The sequence below is a fragment of the Lepidochelys kempii genome, chromosome 3, assembly GCF_965140285.1.
Source record: "Lepidochelys kempii isolate rLepKem1 chromosome 3, rLepKem1.hap1, whole genome shotgun sequence".
In the NCBI taxonomy this organism is placed as follows: domain Eukaryota; kingdom Metazoa; phylum Chordata; order Testudines; family Cheloniidae; genus Lepidochelys; species Lepidochelys kempii.
The window spans coordinates 189,222,977-189,243,024 of record NC_136382.1 but is presented as its reverse complement, the minus strand read 5'-3'; the positions used below and the strand labels follow the sequence as shown (position 1 = coordinate 189,243,024).

General features: G+C 40.7%; 1 protein-coding gene across 6 annotated transcripts in view; it reads left to right on the top strand.

Moving 5' to 3' along the window:
• The first annotated feature begins 5,675 nt into the window (after positions 1-5,675).
• The window catches only part of FANCL (FA complementation group L), a 97,437-nt gene continuing 83,064 nt past the window's right edge, over positions 5,676-20,048 (top strand). For 3 of the 6 annotated variants that reach the window (XR_012158292.2, XR_012158290.2, XR_012158291.2), the window contains exons 1-5: positions 5,677-5,877; positions 7,726-7,784; positions 8,682-8,742; positions 10,266-10,322; positions 16,641-16,738. Coding sequence is in view for 2 of the 6 variants with exons in the window: in XM_073339352.2 (XP_073195453.1) it covers positions 5,785-5,877; positions 7,726-7,784; positions 8,682-8,742; positions 10,266-10,322; positions 16,641-16,738 (368 nt within the window). In the remaining 4 variants the exon portion in view is untranslated. Of the gene's footprint in view, positions 5,878-7,725; positions 7,785-8,681; positions 8,743-10,265; positions 10,323-16,640; positions 16,739-20,048 lie in introns of all 6 variants that reach the window. The other 3 variants (XM_073339352.2, XM_073339351.2, XR_012158289.2) reach the window with 2 other exon arrangements.

Genomic DNA, 20,048 nt, shown 5'->3' with positions numbered 1-20,048 from the left:
GAAGGGATTTTTGGATGCCAACATCCTTTTGCATACATCTGCACAGAAAAATCTAGGTTGGCAGAACCCTATAAACCAAAGTATTAGACATTTTAAAATGCTAAAAAAAACCAACAACTTTATTATGAACTTTAGGACTAGATTGTCAACTAATTCATCAATGTGCTTGCTTTTGCTGCTGATACATTTACTTCTGATATTAAGCTCTAACATATGACAAAAGAATCATTTAAGATCATTAGAACAAAGACAAAACAGCAGTAGTGAAGTATTTGAAAACCTAGGACCAGATTCTCTGGTCCACCAAGGCCACTTTGTGCCACATATGATGCAAAGTGGCCTTAAAATAGGTGGAGATAAAGAATTCCCATTGTGTAAGGGAACTCCTCCCCAGTGAAAAGCCATTCCCCCCACCAGTTTCCCTGGTATAAAATGACTGGGGGGAAGGGGAAGGGGGAGGGCGGGAGAAGTGTCAGTGGCATTCCAGTCATGGGAGAGAGGGCCTGTAGTGGAACTGAGCTCCACTATGCCTGATCTTTCACTAGAACAGGGTCAGGGTGAAAGTTAGAATAGGCCCCTTGTTACCTAACTTCTACCAGGACCAGATGGCTGAAGATCAAGGAGCTATACCTACACTTGCTACTATGCTTGAGCTGTGCTGAGATATGCTGGAGAATCAGGGCCCAAGAGAAGAAAATTGCTTACTTGTATTTAAACCGGGCTTATCTTGTCAATTTTTTTGTCTAAATCCTAGAGAGAAAGTAGGTGATATTTTGTCCGAGTCCTAACCTTCTTGTTTAGTTAACAAAGTCACAGTCTGTCCTGAACAAGCCTGCATATATTGTGGCTTTTGAGGATGATGATGTTCATAATTCAGTGACTCTGACTGGGCTTCATTTGAAAAAAAATCATTAAAACCACAGCATGCTCAAGGCATTCCTTCACTGTTATTTAATTACAGACAATTAAAAAAAAAAAGTTTTAGCCTCTTCAGCCTTAACTAGGGTAGGAATTCTTAAACTGGTGCCGTACAAAGCACTGGCTGGTCACACTCTGCCATCCTTGTTTTTAGCTGTTATATGGCATTACATACAGCTAAAAAGAAGAATACACTTGGGGAAGATTAATAAGATGACACTGAGTTCTGATGAAGATCAGAAGTAACAGTGTTTATAATTTTGCATGTTTTTAATGGAACATTCTATTTTCTGTTTGTAATTTTATGTTAGAGATATCAATACAGGCGATTAATGTTATAGTATTTCTACTTTCCTGTTTTTCATAAAATACTTTGATTACATTTTACTTCCATGTAGGCCTTTTTTGGTTACTGAGTGATTTTCAAATGAATCCCAAGTTTTGTAACTGTATTCATTATTGGTAACTGCTTACTGAAAGGATTTGATGAATAATTCCCAACCTACTAGTTGTTTAAGACCTGATCCTTTTGACAGGTTTCAGAGTAGCAGCCGTATTAGTCTGTATCTGCAAAAAGAAAAGGAGTACTTGTGGCACCTTAGCAACTAACAAATTTGAGTATTTGGTCTTTATGTTGTATACTTTCTCACCCAAGTCAAACTATTGTTTCTGCTCTTTAACTAGATGAATGAAAGATTTAACTGGGTAAATAATGAACAAACTTTTATCATGATTTTCAGATAATTTATTTGTGACAAAATCTGTGAAATTTTTGTAAGAGCCAAGCATCTGAGTGAAAACTGAATAGTTATAAATAACATAACCCCATAAATCAAAGCAAACAGAACTCAATGCTTTGATTCTCAATCATATATATGTGTAAATTTTGTTATTATTATTAGACTGGCTCTACTTCAGACAGTCTTTTTGCACTATGTTGAATCTTCTTACAATGCTCACAAACAAACAACATACTGTGACAGCAACACAATCAATCACCCAAACAAATCCTTTCACAGCAGCAATTACGTAAAGCAGTGGTTCTAAAACTGTGGGGTGGGATCCCTTTTGAATGGGATTGCCAGAGCTAGCTTAGACTTGCTGTGGCCCAGGGCCAAAGCCCAAGGGCTTCATCCCTGGATGGCAGGGCTCAGGTTGCAGGCCCCCTGCCTGGGACTGAAACTCTTGAGCTTCAGCGTTGGTCCCCCTGCCCAAGGTGGTGGGGCTCAGGCTTTGCCTCCTCCCGTCCCCCTCTCCCCTGGGGCTCGGGCAGGCTCAGGTTTTGGTCTCCCCTCTGGGGACCAAGTAATTTTGTCAGAAGGGGGTCACGGTGCAATGAAGTTTGAGATCCCCTAACGTAAAGGAAACCTTTAGAAGAATTAGATTCATTGCCACCATGAAGTCCTTTGCTTCCCAGAGCTGGAGCCATTTTTGCAAAAATGAAGTAACTTTTGGTGTCTTGTTGAAAGATTTTTAGAATCATAATAGTTAAATATGGAAACAGCCATCTCCCTGTCAATGAAGAAAAGATTTACTTACAGTATATTACTTATGTTTTGTTCAGCCTGATTTTAAAACTCCGAAGTGATTCTACTCCTTATGTTAAGTCAAGTTCAATGGGTAATTTTTCCCCACATTTGTTTGTCACAACTACTTGAACACGGTATAGTTCTTAAAGGTCTTGATTCACCAAAGCACTTAAGCATATGCTAAACTATAAGCACACCCTAAAAACCTATTAAATACTTTACTGCATTATGCCCATAGAGCAGTCGTTCTCAAACTTTTGTACATAGCAAGTCTCTGAGTGCGATCCCCCCCCCAATAAATTAAAAACACTTTTTAGTATATTTACCACCATTATAAATACTGGAGGCAAAGCAGGGTTTGGGGTGGAGGCTGACAGCTCACGACCCCCGAGGTAATAACCTCGCGACCCCCGAGGGTTCCTGACCCCCAGTTTGAGAACTTCTGCCATAGACCATAAATCAAAGCATTTTATCATAAATTTAGCAGGAAAAAGTATGATATCTCAAAAATTTCTGTATTGGAAATGGGGGGAAAATGTTGTTATGGGACAGTGAAACAACTGTGGAAACTGCTACTTATTCAGTGAGTTATTTTCAGTGGCTGCGCTAGCTTTCTTTTCAAGAGTAGAGCATTAACTGGTCTGAGCCAGTTAATAGTTTTCGATAGGCTGGGTGGTCACTCAGGCTTTTCATGATCTTAATTCAAGAGAATATTTAATTGGATCAAAGGGTGACCTATGGTTGTGAGATTGACTCTTGATACCTATTTTGCTACAAGAACCGTCTTTACTACCATTTTTGGTTTGTTTATTTATTTAATGGAAATTGGTCCTTTATGCCAAATCAACCAGCATGATGTGAGATATCCTTATTCAGCATGTTCCAAACAAGCACACTAAAAATAAATTTTATTTTTGTACCAAGAAACTTGATGCTTAAAACTGTAAGGGGTATATAAACAAATTATGTTTATAATAATGGTCACCAGGTAGAGTATAAATAATTTCTTAGAAAGCTATTCATTTAAGTTTCTTACTTAGAGTACTGTTTTTATTTGTGAGTTTTACACAGTGACTATACATGATTAGACACACATGAATTGACATCTGCTGTAATACTGAAGACTAAAAGAACATGGTCAAAAGGAGGGATGGTGCTTCTTTAGTTTTGCATGAGATGTTATTAAGGCTAATACCAACTTTGATAAGATACACAGGAACCAAGTAATTAAATAAGGTAATTATTGGTGTAAGGAATACTTTGAGAGAAAACAATTCAAGAGAATAAATGTTTTGATCCAAAGTACATTTTATTTATCAATTAAGGATGCAATTTACTGCAAAGCATCAAATTAACTGTTTGAGGTGAAGCATTGCATAATGAGATGCTCATGAACAGATGCAAACAGAAAGCACCTGGCACAAAGATAAATTAAAGACAATATTACATCAATCTGTGGGGATCAGAACGCAAAATGTTGCTTTAAATGGTAAGTAAAATCTCACATTTTCAAGGATCCTCTGAGGCAGGGGTTCCCAAACTTGGTTTGCGGCTTGTTCAGGGTAAACCCCTGGTGGGCCACGAGACACTCTGTTTACCTGAGCGTCCATAGGTACAGCCACTCGCAGCTCCCAGTGGCCGTGGTTGGCGTGGGCTAGGCCACCGCTTCCTGCAGCTCCGATTGGCCGGGAATGGCAAACCGCAGTTACCAGGAGCTGCAAGTGGCCATATCTGTGGATGCTCAGGTAAACAAAGTGTCTTGAGGCCCACCAGGGACTTACCCTGAACAAGCCGCGAACCCCTGCTCTGAGGCAAGGAAACTGAATAGTCTAAAGCAAACAAGCACCATCTGTAGAGAACTCAACTGCTACTACTGTTCATACTCAGTATCACCTATAAACTGAAAAAGGTCTGGTGATCTCTAATGACTTACCTAATTGCATGTCAAAACACATTAACCACCCCGAAGAATACAGGAAATCATAGACTGTTGTGACCACCTATTCTTGTAGAAGCTACCATAGGATCTTATAACAAGTCTTAGGATATAGGTATTACCTCTCATTTGAGGTTCACCTAATATCCTGCTGGGGTGCTACTTCAATATTCCCTCAGTGAGGTAGTGGCAGAATGGGAACAAAACACCAGAACCATGACACGGAGTCTCCAGCTCAAACTAGAAGATTAACTTTGTGCATTGGCCAGAGTGCAGGTGTCCCCATATTTGTTGTGCAGGGGAAAGGCTGGGTTTGTTGTTAAAGCACTAGACTGTGAGTGAAGAGCTCTAAATTCGATTCCTGGCTTTGCAACTGCCCTCCTGAATGACCTTGAGCAAATCACTTAATCTCTGTCCTAATCCTAAAACCGTGCCTCAATTCTCCATCAGAAAAATGGGAATACCACTACTTCCCTCCCCTCCTCCACTCTTTGATTGTTTTGTCTATTTAGGTTGTAATTTCTTGGAGACAGTGACTTCCTCTTCGTTGGTACAGTGCCCAGCACAATGGAGCCTCAAGGAGCTACTGCAATATAACTAATCAAAAAACTTAAGGAGCTATCCTTTCCTACTCTTTGGTCTCCCACCCAGGAACAACTGCATTTCCACTGCTCGCCCAAGTGCACTGCCTGGCTCCTTCCTGGCTACCCCTGCGTGCTACTGCTACCAAAGAGGTCGTGAGGACTTAGCAAGAGCCTGTCTGGCCCAGCAAGGGGGCGGACAGCCCTGGCTCTGCACTCCAGTCAGCGAGCGCCCCCGGCCATGCATCGCTGCGGAGTCGCTGACGAAACCGGGGCAATGGCTGCGTTGCACTGCCTGGGCCAGGGCTCCCCCTCTGGCCTTTCCCAGCTCGGATAAGCTCTCCGGGGCCCACTCCAGCGGAGGCGCACTGAAGGCCCGGGGAGGGAGCTGAGCGCGTTAGCTCCGCAGGAGGCAGCACAGGGGCACGCACAAGCCGCACGGGAAAAAGCGCTGAACTCCTTGCCTGGGTCTTACCCGCGGGGCGAGGGTCCGGCCCCAAGCCCAACCCACTTGGCGGCGCTTCCCACTGCCTTGCACCAGGGCTCGGCCCGGCCCGACAGCGCGATCAGCCCGGGCAGCGGCAGGGACACGACGCGCCACGCGCCAGGCTCGCGCGGATCTATAACCCGCCCCCGAACGCGGCCGCGCTCTCCACCCGCCCCCACTTTCCTCAAGCGCCGCTTTGCCCCTCCACAGCCCGCCTTCGCCCCGCGGCAGAGGCAGGGCGCATGCGCCTAGCCCGTGCAGAGGCGGGGATTGGTGGTGGCGCGTGGGGTTCGATTCGCCCAGGAGAGAAGGAGCCCGCGCGCGGGGCGGGAGATGGCTGGCGCTGGGGCGCTGCTGCGCCAGTGCCCGCTGCTCCTGCCTCAGAACCGCGAGGGGAGCGTCTACGAGGGGTTCGTCACCGTGCAGGTACCGGCAACGCCGCCCTAAGGGCGTGTCCCCCGTGTCCCCTAGTGAGCGGGGCTTGTGAGGGACTCTCCCCCCCTCCCCCCAGCGAGCGGGGCGGGGTCCGTGCCCTACCATAGACCTCATTAGTAAAGCTGGTTACTTTTTCTTCCTCTGCAGGTCTCTTACCTGACATGAGTAAACACTGACATGTGAAACTGATTACATACAAAATCCTGTAAATGCACAAAGAAAAGGAACACCATGTCCCATCCCTTCCTCCCACCTCCCCCCCAAGAGAATAGTCTTTTCTATCTGAATAGCCTAAGTAGCTGTTTATACTTCTGGAATATGTGAAATCTTTAGCCAGAAATGTGATTTCCAAATTGACCATGTCCCTTTTAAACTTAGTTACTTCTTGCTACCTTTCTGTACTTTAATGAAACAGTGAATCATAGTTATTTAACCTTTGAAAAGGGCAGAATTACATTTGCTTCTTTCTTGGGGTGCGGGAGAACATTTAAATGTAATAAATTCAGAGGTTTAATATATGATGAAAGTAAAGGTTATGGGGTACATTTTATTGTTTCTCTATTTTTGAAACCACTATAAGGCAGTGTCTTTAGGATGTCTATTCTTTGGAGCAAAATTTGTGTATATAATTTTTTAAAAAAAATTGGGCATTTTTTCCCCCAAACATTATTTGTATCTTTGCTGATGTTATGGCTGACCTGCTGGTGGCTTAAACAAGCTTCTCTAACTGCTTATCTGCCATAGAAACTGCACTCGTTTAACTGAAGGTATGATGCAACCCTTTATTCAAACCAGAATTGTAGAAATGAGCTTACATTAGGATTTTGCAGTGAATTCTCTAAGTAGTAAGGGGAAAGGAGACATTCAACATGGAAGTGTGTGGGTTTTTTGTTTTGTTTTGATCTTGGCTTTGTTCCAGATCTTCAGCGATGTCATAACTACCATGCAAGTTTTCTAGGTAGTTGCTTTCTTTCAAATGTATATCATTGTTTATAAAGTAGATTTTTTTTTTAATGTTTAAAGCCTGATATTTCAAAGACAGTGTTACTGTGTTTAACCTCAATCGCACTGAAGTCACTAGGACTACTTACATGCATAAAACTAAACCTGACAGCGTAAGTCTTTATAGGATGGGCTTCTACAGTTTGCAAAACTGTGTATTTACACGTTCGCACATACACTCTTGCGCACACACAAATGATTCCCTATAAACTAGTTCCATTTTCCCGTTAAGCTGTGTGTTAGCTGGGATATCTCAGAATGCAGCAGCTATTAGTTCATAACTGTGGGGGACCTAAAACAAAAATAAAAGCTACAATTTTAAGATAGCTTGCATGCTAATTGCCTTTCATTTTTTACTGTTTGGAGTCTTTGGTGTGTAACTAATTGTAGAATTAATTTAAGAGTTGTAGGTTGCTTCTAAAAACAAAAATAAGGTGTCCTGTAGAATTTTGTAAGAGCTTGCATGTCTCTTAGTGTATGTCTACACTGCAGTTTTACAGCCCCACATTGAGCCCCAGGATCCTGAATCAGCTCACCTCAGCAAACCCCGGTGTTTGATTACAGTGAAGACCTACCCTAAAAGTCTTCACCCTGGTGAACTGAGAAAGTTTCAGAGATCTCTTTATCAATTTTGTTCATCTGAAAGATAACATACTGTACTGAATGATTAAAGAAACAATGTTTGGAATAATGCTGTCTCTGATGCAGAAAAATTTCCATATAAGATACATTTATTCCTCCATTTTTCTCATAGCAGCTTCTCTTTGAGTTGTTTCTGTATTTTCTCTATTTGATACATCTGCAAACTTGCATTTTAACTAAACACTTATTTTCCAGGATAGAGACTTCCATATAAGGATACTGTTACCATCGGATTTTCAGCTTAAAAATGCAAGGTGAGGTAATATTTCATGATCAATACACTTACATTTGTTCTGACTTACTGTGGGGAGGTATGAGTATGTGTACATATATGAATACTAGTGTGTCAGAGTAGCTGGCCTCCGGCTTCTTTTGCTTGTTGTCTGATAACTATGTGAAATTTCTATCCAAAAAATACTGTTTTCTTTGAGTAGTAAATACCTGAAAACAAGTGTGTTTAAGAATGGTGATGATTTAATATTCATATTAGTATAGTGTCCAGGAGCCCAGTTAGGTTGCATGCCCGTTGTCCTAGGAGTTTTACAAATATATCCAAGTAATAGAACCAAAGAGCATACAGTGTAAGATGAAAAGTCTTTTCAACCATGTTGCTTTGATCAATATTGCAGTTAATTGTCTTCTCTGAAGATTAGTAAAATAAGAAAATAATTAAAACTTTAATGAGATTACAATGCAATAACTAATTTAGCTTTTGTAAGCTATCAATGCTTATTTTTTATATATATATACTTTTTGTCATCATCTTCAATATCTCGACTAAAATGTGTGGCAGTTAACTCTGACATTTTCAGGATTTTTTTTTTTTTTTTAAATTCTAGTATGTGTTATGAAGCCATATTAACTTGTAAGAATTATGTTGTTGTTTTCAACCTAGAATAGAGACTGGCTTATAGGTAAATGTCTACTTATTAATTTTTAAAGAACTGTGGCTAGAGAAAGTGACATTTAAAAATATAAGTAACTCATGTTAGTATAAAAAACTCAAAATTGGGAAAAAAAAATTCTTGTTTTTCTGGGAGGTGGGCAAGAGGGAACTTTGTAAATTGTAAGATGGACTTTTGTTTCATATGCTGTTTCCTTGTTTAAACATCACTTGAATCAATTTAAAACTATGAAAACTGTATTTCTAGGATACAGTGTAGTTGGTGTCTAAAGAAGGTATTGCATGGATATCAGCAGATTGTGAAACAGGTATATTATTCTTATAAAACCATTGTGAGCTTTAAAAATATGAATATTAAATCTGAAAAGCTTTTACTTGTCCACACCATCCTAAAAGTATTTAAGAAAAAATTCCATTGTACTGTACTGTAAAGATGTATTGTTTTGTGGTGCTTGGTGAATTACAACTTACTTCGAAGAGAGATAAGTAAAGTCTTGTAAATAACTTTTTCATTTTCTTGTTAACTTCAGTCTTTGAAGACTATTAAGATGTACCAATGCTTTATATTAAAGCAGCTGACATCTTATGGGAAACTATTCTTGAAAAGCCCACAACTGAAAACAATTATGCTTTTGTCTTTCTCTCTTGTTTTTTCTCGTGTTCTTTATTACTAATAACAGGTTTCAGAGTAGCAGCCGTGTGAGTCTGTATCCGCAAAAAGAAAAGGAGTACTTGTGGCACCTTAGAGACTAACAAATTTATTTGAGCATGAGCCTCCGATGAAGTGAGCTGTAGCTCATGAAAGCTTATGCTCAAATAAATTTGTTAGTCTCTAAGGTGCCCCAAGTACTCCTTTTTATTACTAATGGTACTTAATACAAAAAAAGTGAGTTTAAAAGAACTATCAGTAATAGGAGGGTGTTAGCTTAATTTTGTTCTATAGTTGCTTGTGTAGTCTGAACTTACTCTTATGGGATCTATGTGGAAGAATAGTGGGCAGTCCACAGAAACTCCTTGGGGGCCATCCTGGCTACAAAATTGTGACGGCTACTTTCATTTCCAACCTGGAATTACCCATTCAGTTATGGTCAAAAAAGCTAGTCTACAGCTATGTCTAAACTACGGACCTTACAGTGGTATAACTGTACCGCTACAGCTGCAGCGCTGTGTAGCTGCTCTGTGCCCATGTGAGAGTGCTCTCCTTCCAGCATAATTAAACCAACCCCAACAAGAAGCACTAGCTATGTCGTGGGAGATGCTCTCCCACTGCAATAGTGCTGTCCACAACAGCGCTTTTGGCAGTGAAACTTTTGTCGATCAAAGGGTGTTTTTTTCCACACCCTTTGCAGACAAAAGCTTTGCCGAGTAAAGTGCTAGTATAGACCTATCGTCAGCTAGCTAACGTAACTACCTATTACAGCCTGCTCTTTAGGAGGAGAGTGTGACTTATCACCCAGAAGAAAGAAATTGGGGACTTGAAAAGTAGAAATGCACTGAACACGCCCAAATGTGGGAGGGTGGGGTTAAAATTTAATTTTAGTCAATGAGGGAAGAGTTTTAATTGGCTCTGAATCACGAAGACTACTTGTTCGCATTGGCTGTCAGCGTCAGTTAAATTATATATGAAAAATACTTAATTTATTCAGTAAAATTTCTGACATTGAAATCGGTTTGTTCTATTTTTTAACTGAAATATAGTTTAATCTGTTGCATTTTCCCCCTATTTTACATTCTTTGATTTATTACAATATCAGAAAATAGATAATGAAACTAAAATTATTACTGAAACATACTGGATGGAGGAAATTAATTGATAACGTTTTCTCCCCAGAGGTTGCAACACTGTTCTGATCTGGTCAGTTTTATGGTGGAGCTTAAAACTATTTTGGTGAGTAATATATGCCAAGGGGGTGTTCAAGTGGTCTTAATTTTCACTTTCTCATTACTTGCCTTTTGTTTGGAAAGCTATGAATGAATTTGTTAGCTTTTTAAAGTTTAAAATGAACCTGGTTAGAATACTGCAATTTTAGGACTACAGACTGCTCATTTATTTAGTAATTATAATATCTGGCATTAGTTCTTACTCATTAGACTACTTGGAATGTTCCAGAAGTAATAGTCCAGCAAGTGGCCCTGTAAAAAAGGTACTTCCCTAATTGATTTTTTACCTCTGGTTTTAGTTTGGTACTCATCTTATAATCATGTAAAAGGATCCTTCTCTTGATATCGTCTTCACAGGGGTTTTTCTACACTTAAAAACAAACAAAAAACCCCACCATACTGGAGTAATGTGTTCTGTGTAGCGTGATTTGGGAACACAATTCAAAATATAGTTCTGTCTTGTCTGAGGTAGGACTGAACCATGCTTAACTAAATTTTAAACAAGTCTGTCGACTGTGTTATGGGGCTTTTTACAGTGTAGATACATCCTTTTAGGAGAGTTGGCAGCTGTCTACACTATACTATTTTTTTCTCCTCCCAGAATCTTTCCATTGTTGCTGCTACTAAGGCCTTGTCTAGGCTACACAGTTTTGTCTGCAAAAGGCAGATTTTGCTGACAAAACAGTGGAGGTGTATACACTACAATACTTCTCCGCTGGCAAAACTCTCTTACTTTGCCGACAAAATAAAATCATCTTGACGAGAGGTGAAGCTTTTTGCGGCAAAGTTAGATCAACAAAGCGTCCGTGTGGACCCTGCATTCGTTAGGTTGCCATAATTGGCCCTGGGAGAGATCCCCCAGTGCCCACTATGACTGCTCTGCTCACTGTTTTGAACTCTGCTGCCCTACATCAAGCAACACAGGCATGTGCCCCTCCCCTTTCAAAGCCCCAGGAAGTTTCAGCCTGGAGAGCTCACATAACTACTGCCCATGTGAGCATACCAGCTCCTGGAGCTCCTGGCAGCAAATGCACTCCTGCCTGGACTACAGGGGAGGGGGTGGATCTTCTTGGTCTGTGGGGAGAGGAGGCTGTGGTGGGAGAAGTTGGAGGGAATCACGGTATCAAAATATTAATGCAGAATCCTGCTCTCCCCAGCATTAGGATTGCATTGACGGGCAGGGCAGGGCAGGCTGCTGCTGTGGGGTGGGGAGGAGAGAGATTGCTGTGCTGTGCAGAGTCGGGGAGGGAGGTGGGGGCTGATGTTGGGATGTCCCCTCCCCTACCCCCCCCCCCACTCTGCTGAGCTGGGGTGGCGAGGCCAGCTGTCTGTGCACCAGCTTCTGCCTCAGGATTGGTTGCTTCTGACTGCTGTCTGAACTTAGAGACAGCATGCTGAACCAGTCACGGTCCCCCAGCACACATACTTCCCATACACCAGGGATCCCCAAACTTTTCAGGGTCATGCCCCCTTTTATTCCTGTCTGTGCCCCCTGGCCAGTGCTGGGAGTGGAGCTGCGGCTCTCGGGGAGGGAGAGGGTAGAGAGGGGGGACTCATGAACAGGAGTGCAGGGGCTGCAGCTGGGGCAGGTCTGGGGCCAGGAGTGGAGCTGTGGCTGAGAGCGGGACTACACCTGGTGCCAAAGCTGGGGGCAGGCCCAGGAGCCAGGGCCATGGCTGGGGGTGGAGAGGGACTGGGTGGTGCTCCCTTCCCCACCCCCTGGGGGGGCTGGCCCAGGCCCGGTCATGACCCCCCCCAATGCTCCTCTGTGCCCCACACTTTGGGGACCTCTGCCCTACACACACTCTGTTTCTGTCTCTCTCTCTCATTTACTCCCTGTCTCTCACACACTCCTGTCTTCCCCTGTGGGCTTTTTGTGTTAGTGTTCAGCAATGTCAATTTGGTCATATTACCGAGCGCTACTTTAAAAAGTGATTTAAAATGTGTTACTTTTCAGGCATACACAGCGGTCATTGCAAGCTTATAGCACGGTGCAAACAAACAATGCCAGGCTCAGCATACTACACAACACACGTTTCTGTGGCTCAGTATTAATATGCTCTTTCAAGGCATTCCCCCAACCAAATAGCGTCCCCCCACCCCTGGTTGGGATCCTCTTATAACCTTGTGTTCGTAACGCATAGCACAATACTGAAGAGCAGTGCAGGATCCATGCTTTCTGACAGAGATGGCTAGGTTGCAGGTTACCAGAGCAGTTGAAAAGAGGCTGGTAATGTAGTAGGATGCCCATGGAACGATGGTATTGAGAAACCTTCATCATGTGATCCTGTACCTGCCCCTGTGAGGCATTGCAAACCCTTCCCAAAGCACCTTGCAGCGAGTTGCACAGTGGGATAGCTACCCACAGTGCACCGCTCTCTGTGTCAGTGCAAGACCTGCTGTTGTGGATGCGTTCAGCCAACACAAAGAGTATAGTATGGACATGCAAAAGTGGTTTAATTACCGGGGTGGCTGTACGTCAGCGTAATTAGCAGTAGTGGAAATATTACTGTAGATGGGGTGCAAGCAATTTAACAACAGTGTTGTGGCTCATCAAATGACATGGAGGTTTAAAGATGCTGATGACTGCTGGCACCTTGTTTACACCAGTACTTCCACTGGTGATTCTGCACTAGTGGTAGCAAGGATGGGAAATTAAGGAAATAAGTCTAGTGTAGACAAAGTTTTGTTCTTTACCATGGTTAGAACACAATTCCTTATCATGGTTATAAACCTATTTGGACAAAATAAATGTAACAGGCGGGACACTCTTGTATTTAAGCATACTACTTAAACATAGGTAACAATTGTAGTGCACACAGGGCCTTAGCATACATATAATCAGAATTGTTTGATAAATGCAAAATTAAATTCCAGAGTGTACATTGGGTTCTCTATATGTCTCAAATGAAAACAAATACTTTGCAAACTTGTTAAGTTTGGTAATATAGAACACCATGTAGTCAATAGACAAACGGCTCAACTCTTTGTCTACACTGGAAGATAAGTGGACAGTAGTTATACGTCTTTGTCAGAAGAGGACTGGGAAGAAATATAGCAGAATGTCAAACAATTGGTTCATCTGACTTTTCTGAAACAATAGTAAACAGATTTTACTGGATAGTGTGTACATAAAGCAGATATAGTTGATAATAAATGCTGAAGATTCTGCCACCATATTACCAAAATTGGAGCAATATACAAAAGTCAATTCACAATTCTAAATAAAAGTATCTGCCCCTCAACAGGCATTTATATACTGGAATTAGAAGATCAGATAAATTAACTCCAAGAAATAGATACTGTACTATGTCTGCAAGCAAAACATTTATTATTCAAAATGGAAATCTAACAGGCCTCTAGCTTATTTAGAAAGGATCACAGTTGTGTGTCATACACAGTTTTTATTTCCCCAAATCAAACTACTGGAGACACCAGATAACAAAGGGACAATAAAATCTGATGTCATGGATTGTTTAATGCTGTTGTGATATAACTCCTACATGATATAAATATAGTTACAAATTTAATAACAGTTTCTTTTAACATACACTGATGACATGGGAAGTATTTATATATATAAAGTGGGCAGAATAGAATATTTTTCAGCCTATGCTTAGGTGTTCTTTCATTCGTGCTGGATTAATTCACTTAACATGAAATTAAGATGGAGAGACCAATGCTCAAAAAAGTGAGGTCAAATGATATCTTGTAAAGATTTGATATCTTGATTCAAGTATTCTAAAATATTTTGGGGTCTTTGTGCATCTGAGGACTGGCTATACGAATCTGCTCCATTTTCATCAAAGTAAAGTAACTCATTTTCAAAGCAATTTGTTCAGTGGTATTTATGGCTTATCCAAGACCTAGCAGAGTTATTAACAAAAGCATTGATGAGGGAGGACTGTGAGTGTGTTGTGTGAGAAAACAAGTGTTGTGGTAACTGGGAAAAATTGTTTTCAAAGAAATTCTGAAGAGCAGTTGACATTTGGGCACTGTTTTTGTACATTGCTGTATTACTCAATTGTACTCTCTCAGTCTTTGCCTGTGTGGACAAGAAGGCAACTGTAGCCTGTTTCTTTCCACTCTATATGTAGTGTTTTACTCCCCGGGAGGTTACAAACTACTTCCTACACAAAAAAAAGGGCTGCTCCTCTTCTGTGAAACATAGAAAAATGCTAATGAATCTGTTTCATGAATATTCTGTAGATTGACTCAGCAGACTCTTCCTTCATCTAAAGTAATAAAAATTTAAATTGAGAATATTGCAACAAAATATGTGGAAATACTAACCAGAATTTATTATGTGGAGCCCTGCTCTTTAAAGCCTTTCACTGGTTTTATATTAAACTTCTTTGGGAAAAATCTCTTTGATGTCGGTGGTGTATTTCTGTTACTTTATCAGTAAATTACTATTTTTAATGAAAAATGTGTCCTTGAGTATCCCAGAATTTTTCTTCACGATGCCAAAATTTCACTTATTCTAGCTAATAATGAATTTTATACAGAATCTATATTTACTTTAAATATAATCTACTAGTTAGTGTTCTGTCTGGAAACTAATAAGGAGGACCTTGTTACATGATTTTCATCCCTTTTTGCAGAATTGTGCTGCAGTATTTGTTTTAATTTTGAAGTTTCTAGCTCTTATTACAAAGAGACATCTAAAATAGAAATAGATGCAAACAGCTGCCAAATCCAGGAATCTTGCTGCACACTTTAGTTTTAGGTTGCTCTGGAGTACATTGAGGTATGCTAATAAACACTACTTGTGAGGTTTTTTGGGAAGTCTTTGATAGTATTTTGAAGAGGGCATTCGTTAACCAACTTAGAGCCAGAATGAAAGAGTTATAAGACAATCTCCTAACTGTAATGGGCAGTTTTCCTGAGAAAATATGGCATTGTTGACTGAAGTCTGATCACAGCTTTTCATCCACAATCCCATTATTGAATGTCAAATTAATGGCTTGAAAATCCCCACCATATGACTAAGACATCTATTTCAAATTGGCATAGTATACCTCCACCAAAAAAAACAAAACCTGGGACACTTGCAGTAGGAGTGGTTTTCCATTTGATTGGGGTAGGGGCATTCATTCTTTCATTTCCCCCAATCCACCATTTAGTAGTCTTCGTTTGAGTGTTTCCTTTGTGTCTTTCTACATGAGGTCTGTTAGAGTTAACTAGTGATATGGCTTTGGATTACCTGGTCCCTTTAATAAAACTTTTTTGTTTCACTCTGAACTGAAGAGAGTTTGGGTACAATATATAAGCACAGCAACAAACAATTGAGAAGATGGACAAGATTTAATGCAATAAGATCAATGCAGTTCTATTATAGAAACTTCATCTGGTTCATTCATAACTTTCCTGAAGGGTGCTGCTTTCTGTACAAATCTGTTCTGAAACTTGATTGCCTTGGTCTTCCTTTGAACTGGGCTTTTTCTGACTGTCCTATAGCCAATTCCCATTCATGATAAAGGCCTAAGTTATGTTTTCACATCTGCACTAATTCTCACCTCTTCTCCCCTTCCCCCTCTTTCCTGGATTCTCATTTCAGCCCCTGACTACTTTCATACTTTGTGATTGAGACTACCAGTCTTCCTGAGAGGAGAGTCAATGAACACCTCTGATCAGTGGTTCTAGATTGGAAATATACCTCCAATTTTATTTTTAAAAAAAAATAATTTAACATTTTAAATATCATTCTAGGAAATGAGTATCACTGTGTATGAACACAATATGGAACATATGGTCTGATTTTTCTAAGGCCCTAGACTTGGTTGCTAGGACATTGGGGACAAGCACTTGACCAGCTCTTCCTCAACTTCATCCCCAAAGACCACATGGTATTAAAATCAGGAAATGGAGTAGGTTTGGACTGGTATATAAACCCTTATGTACTAAGTTCTAAAAAAGACAGAGAGGATTTTACAAAGAAGTAAAGACTTGCCTTTGTGGCTGTGGAGCCCAGGAGGCAGCTATGCACTTAACAGAACCTTTTACTTTTGAAGTGAAGCGTTCTTTCAATCAAGATGCTTGACTTCAAATTTTTAAAAAGCACACTTGATATTTACATGTGAAGACTACAGTGTCAACATCTGTTTAAAAAAATATTTTGATCATTATCTGAAGCACTTTACCAAACTGCTTCTTCGTCTGCTTCATCTGGAGGCTAAAACAAAAGCAAATTAAATGTACCGTTAATTTTACTTAAACTTAATATTTTTGAATGAATTTTAAAATTGTATGACTGAATAGATGCAAAAGTACTGAAATTGTGTGCCATTTATAATGGTGTGTTTTAATGTTTTTTTTTAAACAGGAAGCTGCTTTAAAGAATGCACAAGAGCTGCATGCACCCCCACCTCCAGAATACTACTCATACCTTGTCAGAGATATAGAAACGTTGGGTTGGAATAAGTATGTTTATTTTTCATTACTTAATAGAGATTATCTTTAAAATATCTATGCTGCAAAGTATCTTTGGTCAGTTAATTTAGTCTGAACAGGTCGAACAGTTTGGTAGCGAGATCATCAGTCTACTGCTTTTCCTTTTCTGAAACTATTATATGAACCAAAAGACCTATCACACTATTAAAAAAAATGACCTGAAGGGTAAGATGCTACATATTACTATAAAGAAATCAATTTTTATGTGTGCTATGAACTGTCAGCATAGACAATATTTTTAATACAACTTCTTTCTCCTTTTCTCTCCTGCTTTTTTCCTGAGTTGTATATCATTTGATCGTGACACTTTTCATTAAATAGTGAAAGATAAGTGATGTCACCATATCTGAGTTACATGTAGAAGGTAAAGCTACTGTTGCACCAGCAAATGAGTTTATCCTTTCATAAAAGCCTAGATGACACACAGTTGTTCTAACAAACTAGCACATAAAAAGAAAAGGAGTACTTGTGGCACCTTAGAGACTAACAAATTTATTTGAGCATAAGCTTTCGTGAGCTACAGCTCGCTTCATCGGAAGCTTATGCTCAAATAAATTTCTTAGTCTCTAAGGTGCCACAGGTACTCCTTTTCTTTTTGTGAATACAGACTAACACGGCTGCTACTCTGAAACCTAGCACATAAAAGTACATTACACTGTCTGAGGGGTGAATCTAACTCCTCCTTTGCAGTCATAAGGGGCTCCTATGCAGGGAGGCATTGTGACTCCACTCTGTAAAAGAGGAAATGTGTGGATTTAGGGAGCCTGCTCGGGGCTGCAAACTGTCTGGGTCCATTCCAGCTCTTTCTGACCACTGTGTGTGTGGCAGATGTTCATATTGCTGTGACAACATGGCAGCTCATCGGCAGGAATAGTGGGAAACTCATAGATGGGAATCAACACCAGGGAATTTGGTCTCTCCATGAACAACTGTTGCACATCAATTCTCTGGAGATGAGGTTGGTCAAGTAGTATCCTATAAGGTCTTCATTCAGCTGGCAATCAAGCCACCATTTTTTATAACATTTTTCATGTAACTGTACTGGATAGGGAGACAGCTGGGTATGCTTTCTGTGTGAAGAAAGCTCTCCAGGTGAGGGAATGGGCTCTAACCCATGAGACGTTCCTGCTTACTGCATATGTAGGAACAAAGATGAAATGACACAAGAACAGATGGATATAAACTGGCAAACAACAAGTTTAGGCTTGAAATTAGACAAAGGATTCTAACCTTCAGAAGAGTAAAGTCCCGGAATAGCCTTCTAAGGAGAGCAGTGAGGTGTTAAAAACCTAACTGGCTTCAAGACTGAGCTTGGTAAATTTATGGAGGGGAGTGTCTGATGAGACTGTCTACAATGGCATGTGGTCCGTCGGTGCTAGTAGCAAATATATTCAATGGCTGGAGATGGGAAACTAGATGGGGGAGGGCTCTGAGTTACTATGATGATTTTTTCCCCGTGTGTGTGTGTGGGGATGGGTCTTGCTGATGTGCTCAGGGTCCAAATGACCGCCATACTTGGAGTTAGGAAGAAATTTCCTCCCAGGTCCGATTGGCAGAAACCCTGGGTTTTTTTCACCTTCCTCTGTAGCATGGGGATGGGTCAGTTTCAGGTTTAAACTAGAGTAACCGATGGATTCTTTGTAACTTGAAGTCCTTAAATCATAATTTGAGGACTTCAGTAATGCAGCCAGAGGTTATGGGTCTATTGCAGGAGTGGGTGGGCGAGGGTCTGTAGCCTGCAGTGTGCAGGAGATCAGACTATATTATCATGATGGTCCCTTCGGGCCTTAAAGTCTATGAATCAAATAGCATTTAGACCACTTTAGATCTCAGGGCTCTCAAGTTTATAAGGAAATCAATATTCCAGGTGGAAATACTGAAATCCATCATTTCAGCATTAACTTCCCAAAATTTCCGAATATGAAAATAAATCTCCTGAAAAATCTATGGATGATATGATTGGGGAGAGTCATGCAGAGATTTTAGTATCTGCTACACTGAGAAGCATATTCTATGCAAAGTATTGTCCTCTTGGACTTGTAACTTACACATGGATATTCACAAGTTTCATTCATCCGTCTAGCAGTCTGCTTGGGCCTAATTTTTAGGCCGTAACCAGACCCAAACACAAGAAGATTGAGTTGTTTTCCAACTCAATCCCTACCCTTCCCACCGAACTTGAGTCAGTGCTGTCAGCTCCTGCCCATGGGGTCAGTGCGGTGGCAGCTGCATGTGCCAGTGGCTGTGCCCTGTGCTGTTACTGTCCACTGCATCTTTCTGTGGATTCAGAAGCACTGCAGCTCATTGGCACACTCACTCAGCAGCGTGCACAGCCCAGCAAGCTGTCAGCTGTCAGCAGGAGCAAAGCATACCACTGTACCAATGTCATAGGCAGGAGGAGAGCTGAGCTAACTCAAGCCTGAAAGTGTCTGGTTGTTTTCCCACTCAACATTTGTAATTAGGTCCCATCAGATTTGGGTCAGGTTGCAGGGCTCCACATCCCTCCCTTCAAGTGGAAAGGAGACGTGTATCTGTATCTGGTTAACTTCTCAATGTGTTATGCAGGCCTGGAAGGTATATCTAAAAATGTTTAGAAGCATGGCTCTGAGTGAACAGCTGGAAAGACCAATTACAGCTTTCACAAAAGTCCAAGTTATTGTCCAAGACAACTTTTATTTTGGAGGAGAGAAGAAAAGATAGCCTTTGATTTGCCAAACATTACATACCTCTCAAGATATAATCTGACTCAGCTCCTGGAATAATGGTCTTTGGTAGATAACTAGCAAAAATTTTGCTTCACTTCCAGCCAGGAATGGCAGCAATCCAGTATTTAAAGATCTTTGTCCAGATACAGAACTAGTATCTCTCAGTAAACTCATTCTTAATATAATTTAACAGCTACCTGATATCCGGTCTAGAGATACTTGACCCCATATATTTGAACTCCTATGAGACTTGAAGGCAATGTCATCCAAGGAAGAGATATGGAGCATAACCTGTCTCATGTTATGGCCCATCAAGTTTGTTAGTTATTTCAAGCAAATGCTTTTGCAGAAAAATGGTGTATATATAATTGCTAAAAGGCAGAAAACATTCAGCATTGCTTAGAGAAGTAACCTTGTTAATGTTCTGGACAGAAGTCTATTCCTTAGGTTTTACACTAAGAAGAAAAATCAGTTTTGGCTGTTTCAGGAAGACACATTAAGAACTAAGGGAATGCAGTCTAGCCAATTTAGTCTTTCAGTGCATCATAAGTCAGAGTGGAAGCTTATTGATGAAC